Source organism: Camponotus vicinus, unplaced genomic scaffold (genome assembly GCF_025532165.1).
Source record: "Camponotus vicinus isolate PSW18456_S1 unplaced genomic scaffold, iyCamVici1.0 SCAF_9, whole genome shotgun sequence".
NCBI lineage: Eukaryota > Metazoa > Arthropoda > Insecta > Hymenoptera > Formicidae > Camponotus > Camponotus vicinus.
The window spans coordinates 13,172,532-13,192,011 of NW_028141981.1; the positions used below are offsets into that span (position 1 = coordinate 13,172,532).

The 19,480-nt window shown below is 32.3% G+C and overlaps 4 protein-coding genes across 4 annotated transcripts in view; 2 read left to right on the forward strand and 2 right to left on the reverse strand.

The window, feature by feature from the left end:
• Window positions 1–558: 558 nt before the first annotated feature.
• LOC145976637 (uncharacterized) lies at window positions 559–11,677 on the forward strand. Its single transcript, XM_083107867.1, has 13 exons — window positions 559–953; window positions 1,029–1,905; window positions 1,982–2,210; window positions 2,367–2,539; window positions 2,605–2,870; window positions 4,269–4,591; window positions 8,618–8,821; window positions 8,913–9,039; window positions 9,177–9,578; window positions 9,683–10,675; window positions 10,802–10,949; window positions 11,119–11,220; window positions 11,290–11,677. The coding sequence occupies exons 2-13, from the start codon at window positions 1,045–1,047 to the stop codon at window positions 11,635–11,637; spliced, it is 4,176 nt and encodes a 1,391-aa protein (XP_082963993.1). The 5' UTR covers window positions 559–953; window positions 1,029–1,044; the 3' UTR covers window positions 11,638–11,677.
• On the reverse strand, window positions 4,086–6,308 carry LOC145977543 (tubulin alpha-1 chain). Its single transcript, XM_083109641.1, has 3 exons — window positions 6,148–6,308; window positions 5,478–5,700; window positions 4,086–5,384 (listed from the first exon to the last, which is right to left on the reverse strand). The coding sequence occupies exons 1-3, from the start codon at window positions 6,148–6,150 to the stop codon at window positions 4,255–4,257; spliced, it is 1,356 nt and encodes a 451-aa protein (XP_082965767.1). The 5' UTR covers window positions 6,151–6,308; the 3' UTR covers window positions 4,086–4,254.
• A 4,391-nt stretch (window positions 11,678–16,068) lies between the features above and the next one.
• LOC145977253 (serine hydrolase-like protein) lies at window positions 16,069–19,397 on the reverse strand. Its single transcript, XM_083109108.1, has 2 exons — window positions 19,023–19,397; window positions 16,069–17,017 (listed from the first exon to the last, which is right to left on the reverse strand). Exon 2 carries the CDS (start codon window positions 16,957–16,959, stop codon window positions 16,069–16,071), a length of 891 nt encoding a protein of 296 aa, XP_082965234.1. The 5' UTR covers window positions 16,960–17,017; window positions 19,023–19,397.
• LOC145977256 (uncharacterized) overlaps window positions 16,282–19,480 on the forward strand; it is a 62,330-nt gene continuing 59,131 nt past the window's right edge. The window contains exons 1-3 of the mRNA XM_083109113.1: window positions 16,282–16,659; window positions 16,743–16,772; window positions 16,855–16,927. The gene's annotated coding sequence lies outside the window, so the exon portion shown is untranslated. The remainder of the gene's footprint in view (window positions 16,660–16,742; window positions 16,773–16,854; window positions 16,928–19,480) is intronic.

Genomic DNA, 19,480 nt, shown 5'->3' on the forward strand with positions numbered 1-19,480 from the left:
CTTTCTCACTCACTGCTTCCCTTCAAATGGCGCGACCAATCAGAAATCATCACGCGGTGTCCTAACTCTTACTTGAGGAACTCTAGCGACTTCTAGATCGCAGCGAACCTAGCAGGCAAGCCGTGAACTCCCGAAAAACGGACACACTAAGGGCCTCCGCACAAGGTGTTCCGTACACAGACTTCTAATATAACTAGACTGCTAACTCCCCATATTTTGCTTATATAAAATGTCCTCACATTTTATGTACTAACGTGACTTATTCTGCGCATGTTTACTTAACCTTGCGTATGTAGCTTGCGTATGTATATACATATACACATGCGTTATCGCAGAGCGCATGCGCAGAATAGAATACCTTTATATACCTATCTGTGATTTGTACATAAAATCGAAGCCGTCTTATATATAAGGAGTTAGCAGTCTAGTATATATAGAAGTCTGTGGTTCCGTATCGCATTACGTTACGTTAAGTATAGATCGTAAATTTAACTCCGTACGTAAAATTAATTACGGAGTTAAATTTACGATCTATACTTACGTAACATAATGCGATACGGAACACTTTGTGCGGAGGCCCTAAGTGAGATCTCCCCCACCACCGGAGTTTCCAGACCTGTATGTAAGACCGTGGTTCGGAGCGTGGTTTGGAGTCACTTTAATTGACCTTTAAATATATGCACGAATTTTAGCTATTTATTCATAAAATATTACTCGATGTCATTTTCTCATTTTTAATGGTATTTTCTGCACAATTATTAAAATTAAATAGATTAATTATCTGTAACTAATTCGTGAGAGTTCAGCAAATTCAAATTATCCAAAGGCCGATGAGCGCATAACCTTCTTAAAATATCATTAACAGCATGTATCATTTGTCATAATTAAATCACAAAAAGTGCCACAATTGAAAGACTTATACTTAATTAATAAACATTTAACTTTTATCGTTGGTAAGTGAAAAAAACATTTTTCTTTTTTACTATTGGATCAAGTAAGAAATATATAATCATAATATAATATATCAGTTTCATCTTACATTCAATGGATTACGAGAAACAAAAAGATGAAATTACTGCATTGGAAAGTATCTACAATGAAGAGGAATTTTCATATCACGAGGAAAACGGCCGGTTTGATTGCACTTTTAAAATTTTTGTAAACCTTCCAGCAAAATATCATTTAACATACAAGGATTTGAGACATGAGACAGAATCTAAACAAGAAGTACAGATATCATATTTGCCACCCTTAACATTACACATTACATTGCTGGAGGATTATCCATCTGCATCTGCTCCAATGTTTACATTATGTTCCTCTTGGTTGCGCCCAATAGTACTATCTAAGCTATGCAAAAAGCTCGATTTATTATGGGAGTATAGCAAACAGGAAATTTTATTTATATGGATGGAGTTCCTTCAAAATGAAACACTCAAATTCTTGAAAATAAAAGATCATCTAAATATGGATTATATGTATACATCTTACAAAAAGACATTGGAAAAATTACAGAATTTACAAATAAATAAGGAAATAGACGAACAATGTAACAAACAATGCAACAGTGAAGTCAACAAAGAGAATAGGGAAAATATATCAAAGAAGACCAATGTCATTGATAAGAGAGCCATTTTAGATTGTCCAATCGGTAAAAATCCTATTCAAGTATTGATTGATTACAATGAAAAATGGAAACAAATTGAATTTAAAAAGAATTTTTATACATGTAACATCTGTTTCACTGACAAGTTGGGAGAGCATTGTACCCAGTTTTTGCCTTGTACTCATACTTTTTGTAAAGATTGCATTAAAAGTTACTTTGAAGTAAAGATTAAGGAAGGAAGTGTACAGAATATCTGTTGTCCTGAAGAAAAGTGTAAATTTGAAGCTACGCCTAATCAGGTAACTATTTTTCTTTATATATTTTTGTTGCTTAATATTGAAATTCTGTATAAAACATTTGTTGTATCTATTGTAGATAAAAGACTTAGTAAGCTCAGAGTTATTCTCAAAGTATGATTCCCTATTGTTAAGTACTACATTAGACACTATGATGGACATAATTTACTGTCCAAGACGACACTGTCAATATCCAGTCACTTGCGATCCCAATGACCACATGGCAAAATGTCCCGTTTGTCAATATGCATTTTGTGTTCGTTGCAAGATGGTTTATCATGGAGTAGAACCCTGCAAGATTAGTTCAGGTATGCGCATAATCTTACTTAAAATGATTGTATTGTATAATATACAAAATATCCACATTATTCGTTTTTTATATCGCTGTTTCAAAAAATTTGTACATTAGAGAATACGTTACATTAATTTTATAATTCAGTAATTTTATGATTCATTACTAATAGCTGAAAAACAACGGTTACTCAGTGAGTATCAATCAGCCAGTAATGAAAAAAAGGCAGAAATGGAAAAACGTTATGGCAAAAGACAACTTCAAACAATGATAGAGAATACTATGTCTGAAAATTGGATTAATGACAATAGTCATAATTGTCCTCACTGCAAAACTGCGATCGAGGTATTAAATTCGATTTACGAAAAAATTTGTTGCAATCAATTATACATCTTTGTATATTGTTACAGAAATCGGATGGCTGTAATAAGATGACCTGTTCGAATTGCGGCACATATTTCTGTTGGTTATGCGGTACGCGGCTTAATCCCGAGACACCCTATATACATTTTCGAAATCCAGACTCCAAATGTTTCAATATGTTGTATCGCGGTGTAATACCTGATGAACCAGATGATGATGACGATTTCGATTTTCACGCCGAATATTTGGATTATTATTCTGAAGATGAAGAATATATTTATGATGAAGATTTCGTCTTGGAGCTGGACGATTGAATCAATTTCATTAAATTTTGTAAATATGTGTGTGATCCATAAATTTATGAAATATTATATCTCATAGATATTGATGGAATGTTTTCTTTTCAGTTTTGTCGTTATAACTAATTAGATAATACCTTGTGCAAACTGCATTGTAACAAATTTTAGTTAATTTAGTTATCTCAAGATTGCTATTGTAAAACTAAATATTGCAAAATACAAATTATTTTTTAATTATAATCGTTAGTATTTCTACATCTTTTAGACTAGGAAAAGGCTTTAATATCTTATAGAAAGAAATGATACAAATATAATCATATTCTTTTTAAATTTTTCTTTATGTATTCAATTAGAAAGAAGTAAAATTAAATAAAGTATTCGAAAATATATAAAGCTACTTTAAAAATTCATTTTGATTGATATTTTATTTATTCATTAATTTTATTATTAATTTATATAATTTTTTTTAAATTTTCACCTAATTTTTTCCTTAATATTACATCTTTAATTTTCCAATTTTATTTTTACTTTTTATTTTTAATCTTTTAAAAATAAAGCCCAATTGTCATTCTTCTTTATAAAATAAAAATTTACATTTCTTTATATATAATTCTAATTCTTTTCTAATCTTCTTTCTTATACCAATTAATTCATCTCAATTAATATTTATATCAATATAACTTTATATTTTTTACTCTATTAAATCCACAGACTTCTATAATACACTAGACTGCTAACAGATATAGGCGGACATGATGCACAGGTGTGCACGTGACGCCATATTTCGTGTGGGCATATTATATAGGGTGTCCAAAATATTATTTTATGATTGTAAGAGGATTGTACTATAACATCGACAATACGAACTGAACACCCAGTATAATTTGCCCACACGAAATATGACTGCCACCCCCACCACCATTTGCACCTTGCATCACTTTTTCGAGTCATTTTATATAGATGTTAGCAGTCTAGTGTATTATAGAAGTCTGTGATTAAATCTAAACTTTTTAATATATACCTATTAAAAAAATCAGTAACTAAGAAAATCTTAATTTTACTTTTTAGATTTCACCTTTACTTATAACCATAATTTAAATAAAATATATAATTCGATATATTATATAATTTAAAATAAAATATATTAATCAAAATAAACTTTTAAAAGTATTTTCATATATTGTGTACAGAATATTCTTAATGTAAATAAACATTTATAAATATGCAGATTATATGTTTGCAATAATTTAATAATTTATTTAAATTCTTATTTGACAAAAGTATAGGTATATCAATCAGTCGTAAGCTTGCTTTGCAAATGGATTATTCTATTTCAAAATGCATGGAGACATTTTAGACAAAGCTGTAACACAAGCAGACAAATGGTATTCGCGTCTCTTAATATTCCTCAGCGCCTTCTTCACCCTCGCCTTCCGCGGAATCCATTCCAACTTCTTCGTAATCCTTCTCCAGTGCAGCAAGATCCTCACGCGCTTCAGAGAATTCTCCCTCTTCCATACCTTCACCGACGTACCAGTGAACGAATGCACGCTTGGCATACATCAAATCGAACTTGTGGTCAAGACGAGCCCAAGCTTCCGCAATAGCAGTGGTATTCGACAGCATGCAGACGGCGCGCTGGACTTTTGCAAGGTCACCGCCCGGAACAACAGTCGGCGGTTGATAATTGATGCCGACCTTGAAACCGGTGGGACACCAGTCGACGAACTGAATAGTACGCTTCGTCTTAATAGTAGCAATGGCCGCGTTGACATCTTTGGGCACGACGTCACCGCGATAAAGCATACAGCAGGCCATATATTTACCGTGACGCGGATCACACTTGACCATCTGATTAGCTGGCTCGAAACACGCATTTGTAATCTCCGAAACAGACAGCTGCTCGTGATAGGCTTTCTCGGCCGAGATGACAGGCGCGTACGTGACCAGAGGAAAATGGATTCTCGGGTAGGGTACCAAATTGGTCTGGAATTCCGTTAGATCAACATTCAGGGCACCGTCAAATCGTAGAGACGCCGTGATGGAGGATACAATCTGGCCGATCAAGCGATTAAGATTCGTATAGGTCGGCCTTTCAATATCCAAGTTGCGGCGACAAATATCGTAGATTGCCTCGTTGTCGACCATAAATGCGCAATCGGAATGTTCAAGGGTAGTGTGCGTTGTCAGGATAGAATTGTACGGCTCGACTACAGCTGTAGAGACTTGTGGTGCTGGGTAAATAGCAAACTCGAGCTTCGATTTCTTCCCATAATCGACGGACAAACGTTCCATCAACAAGGACGTGAAACCAGAGCCGGTACCACCGCCGAATGAGTGAAAAATGAGAAAACCTTGCAAACCAGTACATTGATCTGCAAGCTTGCGAATGCGGTCGAGCACAAGGTCGACTATCTCCTTTCCGATTGTATAATGACCGCGAGCATAGTTGTTTGCAGCATCCTCCTTGCCAGTGATTAATTGTTCCGGATGGAACAATTGACGATAAGTTCCAGTGCGAACCTCATCTGTGCACAAAGATTGAAAAATTAAAAGTGAAATTTTTTGCAATTTATCAAATATAAGATAATGTTGAAAAATTACATAAATAAAATACATACCAACTACAGTAGGTTCCAGATCGATGAAGACAGCTCTGGGTACATGTTTGCCAGCACCAGTCTCACTGAAGAAGGTATTAAAACTATCGTCTCCACCTCCAATAGTCTTGTCAGAGGGCATTTGGCCGTCCGGTTGAATGCCATGTTCCAGGCAATACAACTCCCAGCAGGCATTGCCAATTTGTACACCAGCTTGGCCAACATGGATTGAGATACATTCACGCTGAAGTAAATCACATATATATTAATGTCTTAGGTTCTTCAACTTGGATAAATAAAAGGATTATAATAAAACTATGTTTGTCTCTTTAGCATTTACGTCAAGAATGCAGCCTGAAATAAATCAATACAATGAACTTTCCAAAATGGCTCATCGAGGTCAATGTCCTCGTAATGTTCGTACATTAAAATATGCGAATAGTTTCGAGCTTATAGCACAGATATTTATATAATAAGATATAATAAGACGTATAAAGATTAATTAATTAGTATAATAAGAATCGTTTTTAAGCAAAAAGATGACGCGATCTAATTTTAGCGAAAGCGTAACCGGCCGGCGTTTAACCGTTAACAAAATGGCTGACCTCTCAAGAGAAAGGATGGGCGGCGTCACAAGACGATTAATGATTCTACGATGAGCGAAAGAGTGATAATTATCGACACGACTTACCATCTTGTATTACAATTTATTTCTCGTCTTTCTTCAGAAAAAAAGGGCCAAGTAGCCGCCGCAGGAAATCGATAGTTGGCGAAAGCAAGTAATGGAGCTTTTGCTAACAACTATAGAACGTCGACGTCCGAGCAACTATTGGATATTGGACGTGCGACGCTTACTACGCTCTATTTATATCCCCTGGAATCGACCGTTCCAGAGTACGCTGATTGGTGCGCGATGACCTCACATCGCGCTGCGATTGGCGGTTGACCACAGCACTCATCATCCCCGATAGCCGTTACTACGCGCCAACGATATAGCGCCGAATCGTTGATACGATTTCATTATTTTATCCTATGATACGATCGTTTCAAGTCGCAAACTCGTCACTTATATGATCGTCGAAATGCACGGAAATAAATGTTCCTGCGCGCTTATTCGACCAGATGTGTATTTCTACGAAATTTCGGCGAAATGCCGCTTTACATTATACACATATATAATATGTATATGTATGATGTTGCTAGGCAAAGAGAGAGAGAGAAACGAATGTATGCGACATTCGTGTCAATTGCACCATATTTGGACCGCATCTTTCTCGAGGCATGACCGAATCGTTTTCTCGGGCGTTTCTTTTTTTGGTAGAATGGAGACTCGCCGCGGAAACGCCCATGAGTCTAATTAAGGAGATGATTAAATTATTTCAATTAGCAAATTAGTCTTTTATTATATTTAAATAAATTCTTTGTTCCACTCCTTATATGCTTAGAGAGCATTGAACGAGCATTTTCGCGATCTGATTAATCTCTTTGCTCGAATTCGTACTGCAAGTATATATAGCCTATTCTGTCGATAAATACAGTTACGTTGCTTGCGTGCAGCATGATGACTCAAGCTTGCTTGAATTTTACTGCAAGAGTATAGAACATAACATATTAAAATATATAACACACACACAGAAGATATGTCATAAATTATTTAAATTGATGTATTATCACGATTCTTAATTTAGATTAAATATAATTTGTAATCAAGGATATAAAAGAAAAGAAATGTTATAAATTACTATATTATGTATATATTATCGTTAAATATCGGTTTATTTAGTAGATTTTTCTAAAACATCTGAATACATCAGAAATGATATGTAATGCTTGCCTTTTTACAAAAAGATATGAGATGAATAATCTTTCTTCTAGTCTTTCTTCTACAATTATTCGTTACGCGACAAAATATATTTAATTTATTTTTTTGTTCTCGGGTGCAATCTTTTAATTAGATTATTGGAAACATAATATTCGGATATAAAAGAAAATTAGAAAAATTGCTTTGTAGAACTTTATGCTCAACCTCTTGTTTGTTTTGTATATATACGTTTATATATTTTGCGTTACAAGCAGTTCGATCTCTCTTTCAAAATGTTTTCGATTAATAATCATTGTAATGCAACCCAGATAATCAAATATGATTAATCATATTGCTGCCATGTAGCCAACAATTGTATTATTGTTAACAATTGTCGGTAATAATATGACAGCAATCTCACAGACGAATTGACTATTTGGAAAGTTTCATGTTCGATAAATAGATTGTACGATAGCATTTTACATATCAAATATATTTTATGTTAATTGATAGCTTAACCTCCAATTTTACAATATCGTTCTCAGAGATTAATGATCTTTTTTCTATCAGAAAGATCAGCTCATTTTTGAAATTAAATTGGTAAATGTATATTATGTGTAGGATTAATAAAGGAAAGCGATCTAAATGATTAAAATATATAGAGGAAATATTGCAGATTGAGCTTATGTACTCTAGAATATATATTAAAAATTCAGATTATGAAACTGAAAATTAAATTTATACATGCGAATATTGTAACGTTGATGATATTGCTTTCTTCATAATTGACAAGAAAAGAACAAGAGAAATGTATGTTCGTATATATAGAAATACATATATATATATATATATATACACACACACACATTATGTATGGTGTGTATATGATGTATGTGTGTATACTTTTATTGAACGTGACATATCTATTATCTAGCGGCTATGTCTTAATTGAGCATATCAGAGTGTAATACATTATTGTAAGAGACTATTGAATTAGATCGTATATTGTGGAATATTTATTTGAAAAACGATGATATTTGCGCAGTACATCGAATCTGATCAACGAATCTAGATTCATTGACATATTGCTCAATATGTACTTTTGAATGCGTGTGTGAAATAACGTCAAATACAACCATTTGTGCCTAATATCTTTTATCTTAAAAAATGTGTCAATACACATACACGCACAATATTTGTGATACAGATCGAAATAAATAAGTTTTAGGTTAATTTTACATTTGGTATATGGTATATCAATAGCATGTGATTAAATTATTATATAGTGATAATAACCATATATTTTTAATGTGACAACGATCAGTTTTAAGTTTTATAAAAACAAGGTGATTCTGATAAGAGATACATTGTAAGCGAAATAAAGAACTTAATCGATGCAAAATGCAAGCAGAAGTGAATGACATACTGGAAAAGTCGTTGCAAAAAGCTAGGGAACATGATAGGACTGGAAATGTTGGAAGAGCTTATGCATATTACACTATTGTTGCAGAGCTATGTCCTTCAAGAAGATCAGAAATTGAAGAAACATTCACAGATGTACTATGTGAGATGCAGTATATATAAAGTGTTCAATATCTTTCTTATATACAGTTATAATAGTAATAATAAAAAAAATATATATAATTAATTTTTAGGTGAATGGGGGATACAATTAGCAGAAGATAATAGATTTTCAGATGTTGTACGCTGTTATAAACATTCCTTGGATGTTTATCCAAATAATTCTCGTATGCTCAATAATTTTGCAGCACATTTATTACGGTAATCATTTCAATTTCAATTTTATTATGTATTAATGCTAGTCTTGCTCTCATTATTTTCATAATAAATTATTAAAATTATTTTTTTAATCTTTAAAAAGTAAAAAAATAATATATTGTTTATATATATTACTAAAGGAATAACAATCCTATAAGGGCGATAGAATATTTAAGAAGAGCTTTGAAAGTTGATCCTAACTTTCTACCAGCAGAACGAAATCTGCAAAATGCATATAGTATGGCAGTAGATAGATGGCACTTTACAATGCTTAATGATAAGTGGAGAAATAATGCTTTTGAGAGAGCTATACGCAAGAGAATCAGTCAAGGATATGACACAGTATTGGATGTAGGGACTGGTACAGGTCTTTTGAGTCTATACGCAAAAGTTGCAGGAGCCACAAAGGTGTATGCATGCGAATGTTCTGAAATAATGACACTAATTGCAAAAGAAGTATTTGAATCTAACAATGCAACTGATATAAAGTTAATACCAAAACTATCATTTGATCTTAAAATACCTATGGACATTTCAGAAAGGTTTGTATATGCAATAATAAATATTATATATGACTTTGATATTTTATGTTGATTTAATTATTGTATTAAATGCATTGATTAATATTAAAAATATATAATTCTAGAGTAAAATTAATAGTGACTGAAACATTTGATGCTGGCTTATTTGGAGAACTTGTAGTACCATCTATGATTAATGTACACATGAACATTTTAGATATGAATGGCATGGTAATACCTATGGGTGCGACGGTTTTTACAACAGCTATTGAATGTGAACACATTAGATACAGATCATCGGTGATTTTTGATAGAATAAAAGATAATAGTACTTTAAATTTTAATAAAGTGTCTATATTATCGGATGACGAATATTATGATACAGAAAATCTGGAAAAAGTTCAAATTAATTATGTCACAGAGCCGCAAGTTCTCTTTAATGTAAATTTTAACAATTTATTGCAATTGCAAGAATTTTATAAAGATGGAATAAAACAAATGTTACAAACGAAATGTAGATATGATGGCATCATAGATGGTCTAATCGCTTGGTTTAAATTACATCTGGATGAAGAAATTACACTGGATTCTTCAGATGGAAAGTCTTGTTGGCAATTGGCTGTTTTTCCGGCAGTACCTATTGTATGCCACGAAGGCGATATCTTGACGATAAAAGCGGAAACATCGAAGAGTAAACTTAAATGTTCTTATAGCACAGGCAATACGCAATCCAGCGAAGAGTGTAAATTTTTATATCGTTTGCCAAAAGAAGTCATTGTCTTCCTAAATGACTTTAATTACGTCAAATTGCTCACAGAAATCACTAAATATCAAGAGAATAAAAAAATTAAATATATTTTGGATACTTCGCCTTTTCCAATATACGGGTTAACGCTATTAAAAGAATGTAAAAATAGTGAAATTTTATACTACAAAACTGACAACGAAACTCTTCGTTTTCTGATTGAACAAGTAGCCCGAGATAGCGGGCTTCAAGGAAAAGTGCATATAATATCAAATTATGATGAAATTCCATGCTCTTTAGACACTATACTTGTTCATAATTTTGACATTAAAGGCGAATTGAAAGACGATCAGGATAGTTATGGAATTTTCAAGTATTATACCTATATTATATAACATTTTTATACATATTTTTATACATTTTTATACATTTTCTTTTACATGTTTTATTTAATTATAGGTATTAAAAATTCTTATATATCGTTTATTTTTTGTTTCAGGTGTTTACTTAAACCAAATGGTATGTTATTGCCAGAAAAAATTTTTCTTATAGGACAATTAGTGTATTCAGAAGATTTACCAAACATGGTTTATGTGCAAGATGTAAATCTCCAGACATCATCCAATACTTCTATTTGTATTGATATAGTATGAGATACAAAATATTTTAATATAATTTTAAATTATGTCTATGTATGTACATGTGTGTGTATATATATGCATTCCATAAAAGAAAATATCAGCAAGACATTATTAAAAACAAAATTACAAAATTTATTTGTAAAGTTGCAATAAAATAAACATATTTTCTTTTCAGAGTTCAGATAGTGAAGACAATCCAGCTATGCGGAATAATACAACCAATAAAATAAATAAAAGTACAAACTATATAATTGCAGAACACATTAATAAATATAAGGCAAGTCACTTGAGGGATTTTATTTAAGATTAAAACTATTACTTAATTTTTATGTTTATTCTATTGCAGATCAATCAAATATTTGATTTGAATTCGAGTTTGTATTCATGTAAGATAATATCTGAGGCACAAACACTAATAGAAATGAATGAAACGGAGACTACCGAGGCAATCGTAAATTTCGGACAAATAAATTGCACAAAAAAGAAAACTTTACCAAATGCCTTAATATGCTGGTACAAGGTTCAGCTTAGTCCACAACATATACATGATACAAAAAAGAATGATTCTTTTATGAATCATACCGCAATCGTTTTTGAAGATGAATTAAGAAACATTATTTTAAAAAATAAAGAAGTAAAAATTAAAATCCACCAGATAAAAGGTTTAGTGAAAATCACAGTACTAAATTTGTAAAAGAATATGTAAAAAAAATAAACTATTTTGTAATTTTGTACATTTTCTTATGAAATATTTTTTTTTATTTCAATATATTTTAATAATATTTTTTATATCTTTTTTGTACCTTTTAGTTGCATAATATATGAATATATATTGTGATAACTTATATATATAATCTATATTAAAAGAAAACATTAAAAATATAGTGTAATATATTGCAAATACTATTTTTTTTGTCAAGTTGGAACAGAAAAAAAGAATGTAAACATAATATTGAACATTTACAAGGCCACTTTGTTAGAAAGAGTCATACATATTTCTCATGAACTATTTCACAAATCTTAACAATTTATTGACAACAAAACTTAAACACTACCAAGTAATCCAAATAGAGATTAACAGATTTGTTCCTTCAAAAAATAACTATATTTTATAAAAAGCCAAGACATCTTTAAAGATAATCCTTTATAAGGGTTTAATCAAATATATAATTATACACTTATAGATTATAAAAGTAAATATATATTATATAATAGATTATGATTTGATATTGATTCATTTCAAACTATTTTCATGTTCAGATTTTTTATAATGTTCTAAAACTTTTAAAAAGGATTATCGATTATCTTTGCCTGTTTCAATCTATTCAATATTTAAATGGACAATCAATGCATTAATGGCTGCATTCAGCAGAAAAAGCTACTTTGCAACTGTTGTAAAATTCGTGAGCCTGATTGGTGTATGCTCTTAAGCGTCGTCTACAACGGCCGTAGCATAAGGTTGTAAGGCCGTAGTCGTAAGAAATTGACCAATCACAGTTGATTATTCTCCTGAACTTCAACTGGGATTGGTCAATTTCTTACGACTACGGCCTTACAACCTTATGCTACGGCCATTGTAGACGACGCTTTAATTTTGACTGAATCTAAGAGCATACACCAATTAGATTCACGAATTTTACAACAGTTGCAAAACAGCTTTTCCTGCTGAACGCAGCCATTGGGTGCATCCAGAAGCACAACAGCTCACTGAGGGTGCCGTCACATGCAGCGTAACTTGCGTAAGCGTAACTTGGCGTAAGCGTAACTTGCGTATTCTAGTAACTTTTAATTGAAGTTACGTCATTTTGAAAGTCGGCTTTCACATGGGGCGTATTGTGCGGAATGCGTAACAAATACAACCAATTGTAGATTAGATTTTCCATTGTACACTCTAATGGAAATGCTAAGAAGATTTGCGATTGGTCTTCGTAACCTACGCGTCTTGAAAAGTACGCATCATGGGGAACCGATGCTCTGCATACAAGTATGTGTAAAGCGGAATGTGTGCAATATTTATAAAGTTAAAAAGATTGAAGTACATATTTACTTCAATCTTTTTAACTTTAAAACAGTACATATGTGTTCTTGAAGCCACGTTAAGGACGATCGGTGATACCAGTAGGCTCACTATTCAAAAAAATATTAATTAAATCTATTATTAATTTTGTATTAATCATAATTATGTTATAATAATTTAGTTAAAATTAAAATTTAAAGTTTGAATATTAAAATTTGAATATTAGTATTTACATATTTAGAAAGTAATTCAGAGGTTTTAACCCACAGAAAAGTATATAATAATGGATCCTAACTTAATATTAATAATTATTTGGAAACGATGGCAAAAGTGGAAGAAGATTTGATCGTTATTCATATTTTATTAAAACTTTTTGATGCCTCTTCAACCTACACTATCCTATGTCTTGAACAACACTGTACGATACGCTTACTAATACACATACATCAGCGTTTCTTCCGCCAAAAATTGGATTCGGCGTAACGATAATAGCATAAAGAGCGTAAAATAACTAGGCGAAAGCTGATACTTAAATAAAACGATGTGATTGGTCGGCGCAAGTTACGCTTACGCAAGTTAGGGTGGGGTCCCATGGAGCGTATTACGATACGCGCGTATCGGGCGTATTGAAAATCTGACCAATCGCAGACGTTCCGCTGCATGTGATACGGGAAAGTTACGTCTGCGATTGGTCAGATTTTCAATACGCCCGATACGCGCGTATCGTAAAGCGTCGTCTACAATGGCCGTAGCATAAGGTTGTAAGGCCGTAGTCGTAAGAAATTGACCAATCCCAGTTGAAGTTCAGGAGAATAATCAACTGTGATTGGTCAATTTCTTACGACTACGGCCTTACAACCTTATGCTACGGCCATTGTAGACGACGCTTAATACGCTCCATGGGACCCCACCCTTACGCCGCATGTGGCGGCACCCTAAATGTGCCCAAACGATTCCCAAGCGATTGATTTAATAGATAATAGGGAATATCAAATTTGTCTGCTAACTATATGATCGTCCATGGGACCGCACCCTGGGCAGCGATCATGTAACTTTTCTCCTAGGGCGGAAAGGCGAAAAGTGAAAAGTTTCACGTGAACTCATGATCATGTAACTCGACAAAACGTGGAAATGTGAAACTTTTCACGTGAACTTTTTCGCCATCAAATTTGCTGGCGGAAAAGTGAAAATCTAGTAACTTTGTAATATATATCTATTGTGTTACTATTGTGAGATGCAAGAAACGGTTATATTTCTAAAGGTATAGGTTCATATTCTGAATCCTCTTTTATTGATAAAAGTGCCTTTAAAAGTGGCTTATAAGCCTTCTGATTGGCTGTAAGCCACTTTTAGAGGCACTTTTATCGACAAAAGAGGATTCAGAATATGGACCATAGTGTTTACAAATAAATCATCAATAAATCATTTTCGCGGTTTACAAATCTAGTAATATTAGTAATTTTGTAATCTATAAGTTTTAGTCTCCGCCTTTGGTAATTTCACTTTTCACGGATTTAGCTATATAATCGCACAGTAATTCGTGAAAAAGTTCACGTGAAATCATTGAGTGAAAAGTGAAAAATTCCGCTCAAAATTACATGATCGATGCCCTGAGCGGTTGTGCTTCTGGATGCACCTAAAGTCACTAGATATACAAAGTACTGCAATCATTCGCCATTTTGACTCCAATAAGCGGTTCATTCAAATTATATATTTACATGATCCCTTAACGATAATGTATTTTTGGCAATTAATTTCAACCATTTTTTGCATTTTTTGTTGTTATTTTCGTTTTTTGGGATGCAAAATAAACGAAAATCTTTTTCGCTTTGATTTCTATAGCCTTTTACGCAACAACCTAGTCACGAATGCTTCTCAGATTTCACATACAGGTTAGAAAATTGCACTTAAAGTGTACATACATACGTAACAAAAGTGTGCACTTGTACTTTTTGGCGTCATTTTAGCTCCAAATCCTTATACATTGGGTGCATCCAGAAGCACAACCGCTCACTGAGCGGCTAAGTAACACTCGAATGTGATTGGTGAATTCAAAGATAGAAACCAATCACATTGGCTGCATTCAGCGGACTCAACCGCTAAGTAGCAATCGAATATGATTGGTCTCTACTTTCAGGTCCGACCAATCAGCGTTGAGTTACATCGGAAAATCTAGTAATGTTGCCCAACTGTTGAGTCCGCTGAATGCGGCTAAGTAGAACTCGAATGTGATTGGTGAATTCAAAGATAGAAACCAATCACATTCAATTGCTACTTAGCTGCTCAGTGAGCGGTTGTGCTTCTGGATGCACCCATTGAGGCCGTGTTCCAAAATTACTGCCAGTACTGCAAATTCTATAGTGCACGTTACGTATATTATGGCCCATATTCTGAATCCTCTTTTATCGATAAAAGTGCTCCTAAAAGCGGCCTGTAGCCAATCAGAAGGCTTATATGCCACTTTTAGAGGCACTTTTATCAATAAAAGAGGATTCAGAATATGGGCCTATATATTTTCAGTGCTGGCAGTAAACTGGCAGCAATTTCGGAACACGGCCTGAGTCTTAAGGTGCAATTTCACGTGCTGCTAAAATAAGCAATTAAAGCGACAAATTTGTCGCACGTATTCCAGCGGCTATAATTTTGTAGTTTGAACTGATTCAACTACAAAGAGAGAAAAAGTGTTATCACTCAATTGCTATGTGAAACACTACTGCCGCGCTGTGTGATTGTGTGTACTAGTGTACCAAGAAAGACATAACCTGTGACATAACCTTGCAGACAGAACCGAGAATTCTTAAAGAATCCATGAAGATGCAAAGATGTATCTATTCGAGGAAGATGAGCATGAAGAAAATTAAAAAAAATGCAAAATCTGTCTTAACTGATTACACAAATAACGCAAAATCTGTCTCAACTTTCAATTTTGTCGCTGCTACCCTTTTCATGTACAAAAATTACCGTTGTAATAGTTCAGCGACAAAAGTTGTCACGTGATCATTTTTGTCGCTCAAACAATCGGTTTCAGCGACTCGTGAAAAGGCACCTTTATGGATTGCGGTACTTTGTATATCTAGTGACTTTAGATGCACCCATTGTTACAAGTATCTATAATTTACTGGCATTGTTACTAGTCAATATTTTACATATAAATGGTGCAATTTTTTCAGGATTATTATTATGAATGTCGTGATTCCCATCTATATTAATTATTTTAATTATAGCTTTAGAACTTTGTGTTATTGATGATATAAACCAATTTTTATCTTTATTCATCCAACCCTCTGATGGAACAAAGATATATATTGGAACTGTAAGCTTACAATTAAATTTGTCTGCTTGGTCCATTAGATATACGAAAGGGTTATTTTTTGATCTTATATCTCTATTGTATACATACTTTCCATTTACTTCTGTAACTGCACGCTTAAATAATGCATCAGCAGCTTCTGAATTCAGAATTGAAATCCTCAAAATTTTAAAAGCATGTAATATTTCTTCTTTAGTATAAGATAGTTTTATATTTTTATTTGCTTTTATTGAAAGTGCAAATGCATTTTCAAGATATGTTACAAAATTTATATTTAAATTATAAGAATTTCTCAACATAAATGCATCAATAGAAATTATTTTCTTGATTCTATGAGGTTGAAAGACACTAAACATTAAACCTATCAGTCCACCCATGCTATGCCCTATGTAAGTACATATTTCCCATTGTAACGCTTCTAGGATGAAATGTAATGCATTCACATAATCCATAAAGTCTATTATTAACCCAGATGGAAAGTGTGATGACCATCCATGGCCAGGTAAATCTACACATACGTAGTAAAAAAAACTTATTGATAAATATTTCATTAATCTATGATATGCTCCTGCATTATCTTGAAGACCATGCACTAATAAGACGCGTTCTCCTGTGGTTGGACCATAAGTTCTGGCAGCAACATGACCCCAAGGCACGGTGAGTTTTATTTCCTTATATTCCATTTCCATTTTTGCTGATTATTTTCACAGTATACAACTCGCCGACAATGTGCAACAATCTCACTCACTGAAATTAGTCATTTAAAAAAAAAATATATGTTTTATGTATAGAATAATCTATGTATGGACCATAAACTTAGGAAATATTGTCTATAATTTCCTATGGTCCATATTCTGAATCCTCTTTTATCTAAAAGTGCCTCTAAAAGTGGCTTACAGCCAATCAGAAGGCTTATAAGCCACTTTTAAAGGCACTTTTATCAATAAAAGAGGATTCAGAATATGGACCTATGTCTATGATGTGAATTAACTACAAAATTTAGTGTTGTTAATTATAGTTAATCTTTTACAAGTACTTAGAAATATTTTGTTATTTAAAAAATAATATTCATTTGTTAATTTGTGAATAATGTATTTTTATTTTTTTTTAAATTTGACTATTTTGCTTGATACAATAATTTGAATTTGAATTTAAATTAATACTAAAATTCAAATTCAAATTATTGTATCAAGCAAAATAGTCAAATTTTTTAAAAATGAAACTTCCTTTTTTTGTCATTTAAATTATCGATTTTAAATTACACATGCAATGGAAGCTTTGAATTTGTAGTACATATTTCCACAAGCAATATATGCAATATGTATCGTCATATGTGTCAGCAGATTAATACATCTCTTTACTTGATCATTTACATAAAAAAAAAATAATACAGTATAATGAAATATAATGATAGTACTTATTTTACTTTGTTTCAATATTCGACAAAAAATATAGTAATTTTATTTCTGTAAATATAATTTCAAAAAACATTACAAAGATTTTTATATGCTTAATATCTTACAATTAGAACATTATCATACATGTCGTTTGAATTATCTGTCAAAATTACTTTATTTATGTAGATATTTTTAGAAAATTATTTTCTTACTAATTTTATGTAAAAATATTTTTTTCAAATATCAATTTTTAAAATAATATTACTTAGTAAAATAAAGGACAATCTTTTCGCGAAAATACAATCAGTTAAAATTAGATTGTTAGAAAATTGTTAATTGTTAGAAAATTAGTTGACACTTTCTTACATTTAAAAGTAACTGTATTCGTTCTTCTGGATGAAGAAAATAAATATACAGGGTGACCCATTTTAACTTAGGCAGCCAAATAACTCGAAAAATAAGCAAGATAGAGAAAAATGTTTTAGACAAAAGTTGTATGGTTTCGAGGGGGCCATAAGATGGTATCATTGGTTTGACCTTGAAGAGTCATTTGAAGGTCACGTGAAGGTCACTTCAATTTTTTTAAATGGAACATCCTATATATTTTTGTACATTCTTGTAGCTCATCTCGAGAGCTTTCCAAAACACTATAATTAAGTACATTTTCGTTAAGTACTTTTTGAGTTATGAGGCTTGAAATAATTTCTTAATTTTACATAAACCGTAAAATATCTTGTAAAATATTCATTTTTCGATTACCTTACCTTAATAGTTTTATGTACAAAATAATGAGAGGAATCAATTGGTGTAAAGAAAACACATAGTTGTTTCGAAGAAAAAATATGTAATTTGCAATTAACAATTCCATATTTTTTCTTAAAAACAACTATGTGTTTTCTTTACACCAATTGATTCCTCTCATTATTTTGTACATAAAAGTATTAAGGTAAGATAATCGAAAAATGAATATTTTACAAGATATTTTACGGTTTATGTAAAATTAAGAAATTATTTCAAGCATCATAACTCAAAAAGTACTTAACGGAAAGGTACTTAATTATAGTGTTTTGGAAAGCTCTCGAAATAAGCTACAAGAATGTACAAAAATATATAGGGTATTCCATTTAAAAAAATTGAAGTGACCTTCACGTGACCTTCAAATGACTCTTCAAGGTCAAACCAATGATACCATCTTATGGCCCCCTCGAAACCATACAACTTTTGTCTAAAACATTTTTCTCTATCTTGCTTATTTTTCGAGTTATTTGGCTGCCTAAGTTAAAATGGGTCACCCTGTATAAATAAGAAAGTGACTGAAATAGAATATACACCCTTCCTTATAATTCAATTTGTACCTTATGAATGTTTATATCACACAAGTAAGAGAATTCTGTACGATGCGAGCTTCAGCCATCAAATACGACATACTAAACCGTCGATTGCTATGAGCTATAAATATATAATAAATGTATATCACATTTGCAATTCAAACTTCTCTTTCTTCGACACATTTCGACACATGCTGAACCTTTATATTTATCATTTTCTTCATCATCGTTTCTACTTTGTTGTTCGCGGAAGTTATTTCTAGAAAACTGAAAGTCATACTCGAATCATACTAGTAAACAAGGCTACCAGATTGCATACGCTACGTCCAGCGGCGGCACGATTTGTATCCCCACCACTTTCGCGCACTAAGGCATAAGCTCTCATCCGTGTACGCTCGACGTTCGGTCATCTTCGGTTTACAGAGGAAGACGGATAGATTAGCTTCTGTCCCTTTCTCTCCTGAGAGATCTATTGTATCTTACCT

Bases quoted from the DNA above. Each gene is read 5' to 3' on its own strand.
- LOC145976637 (XM_083107867.1), top strand. From the start codon at position 1,045: ATGGATTACGAGAAACAAAAAGATGAAATTACTGCATTGGAAAGTATC. The intron at 2,540-2,604 runs GTATTAAATTCG...ATATTGTTACAG, and splicing joins ACTGCAAAACTGCGATCGAG to AAATCGGATGGCTGTAATAA. The intron at 11,221-11,289 runs GCAAGTCACTTG...ATTCTATTGCAG, and splicing joins AACACATTAATAAATATAAG to ATCAATCAAATATTTGATTT.
- LOC145977543 (XM_083109641.1), bottom strand. The intron at 5,385-5,477 runs GTATGTATTTTA...CTTTGTGCACAG, and splicing joins TCTGGAACCTACTGTAGTTG to ATGAGGTTCGCACTGGAACT.
- LOC145977253 (XM_083109108.1), bottom strand. From the start codon at position 16,959: ATGGAAATGGAATATAAGGAAATAAAACTCACCGTGCCTTGGGGTCAT.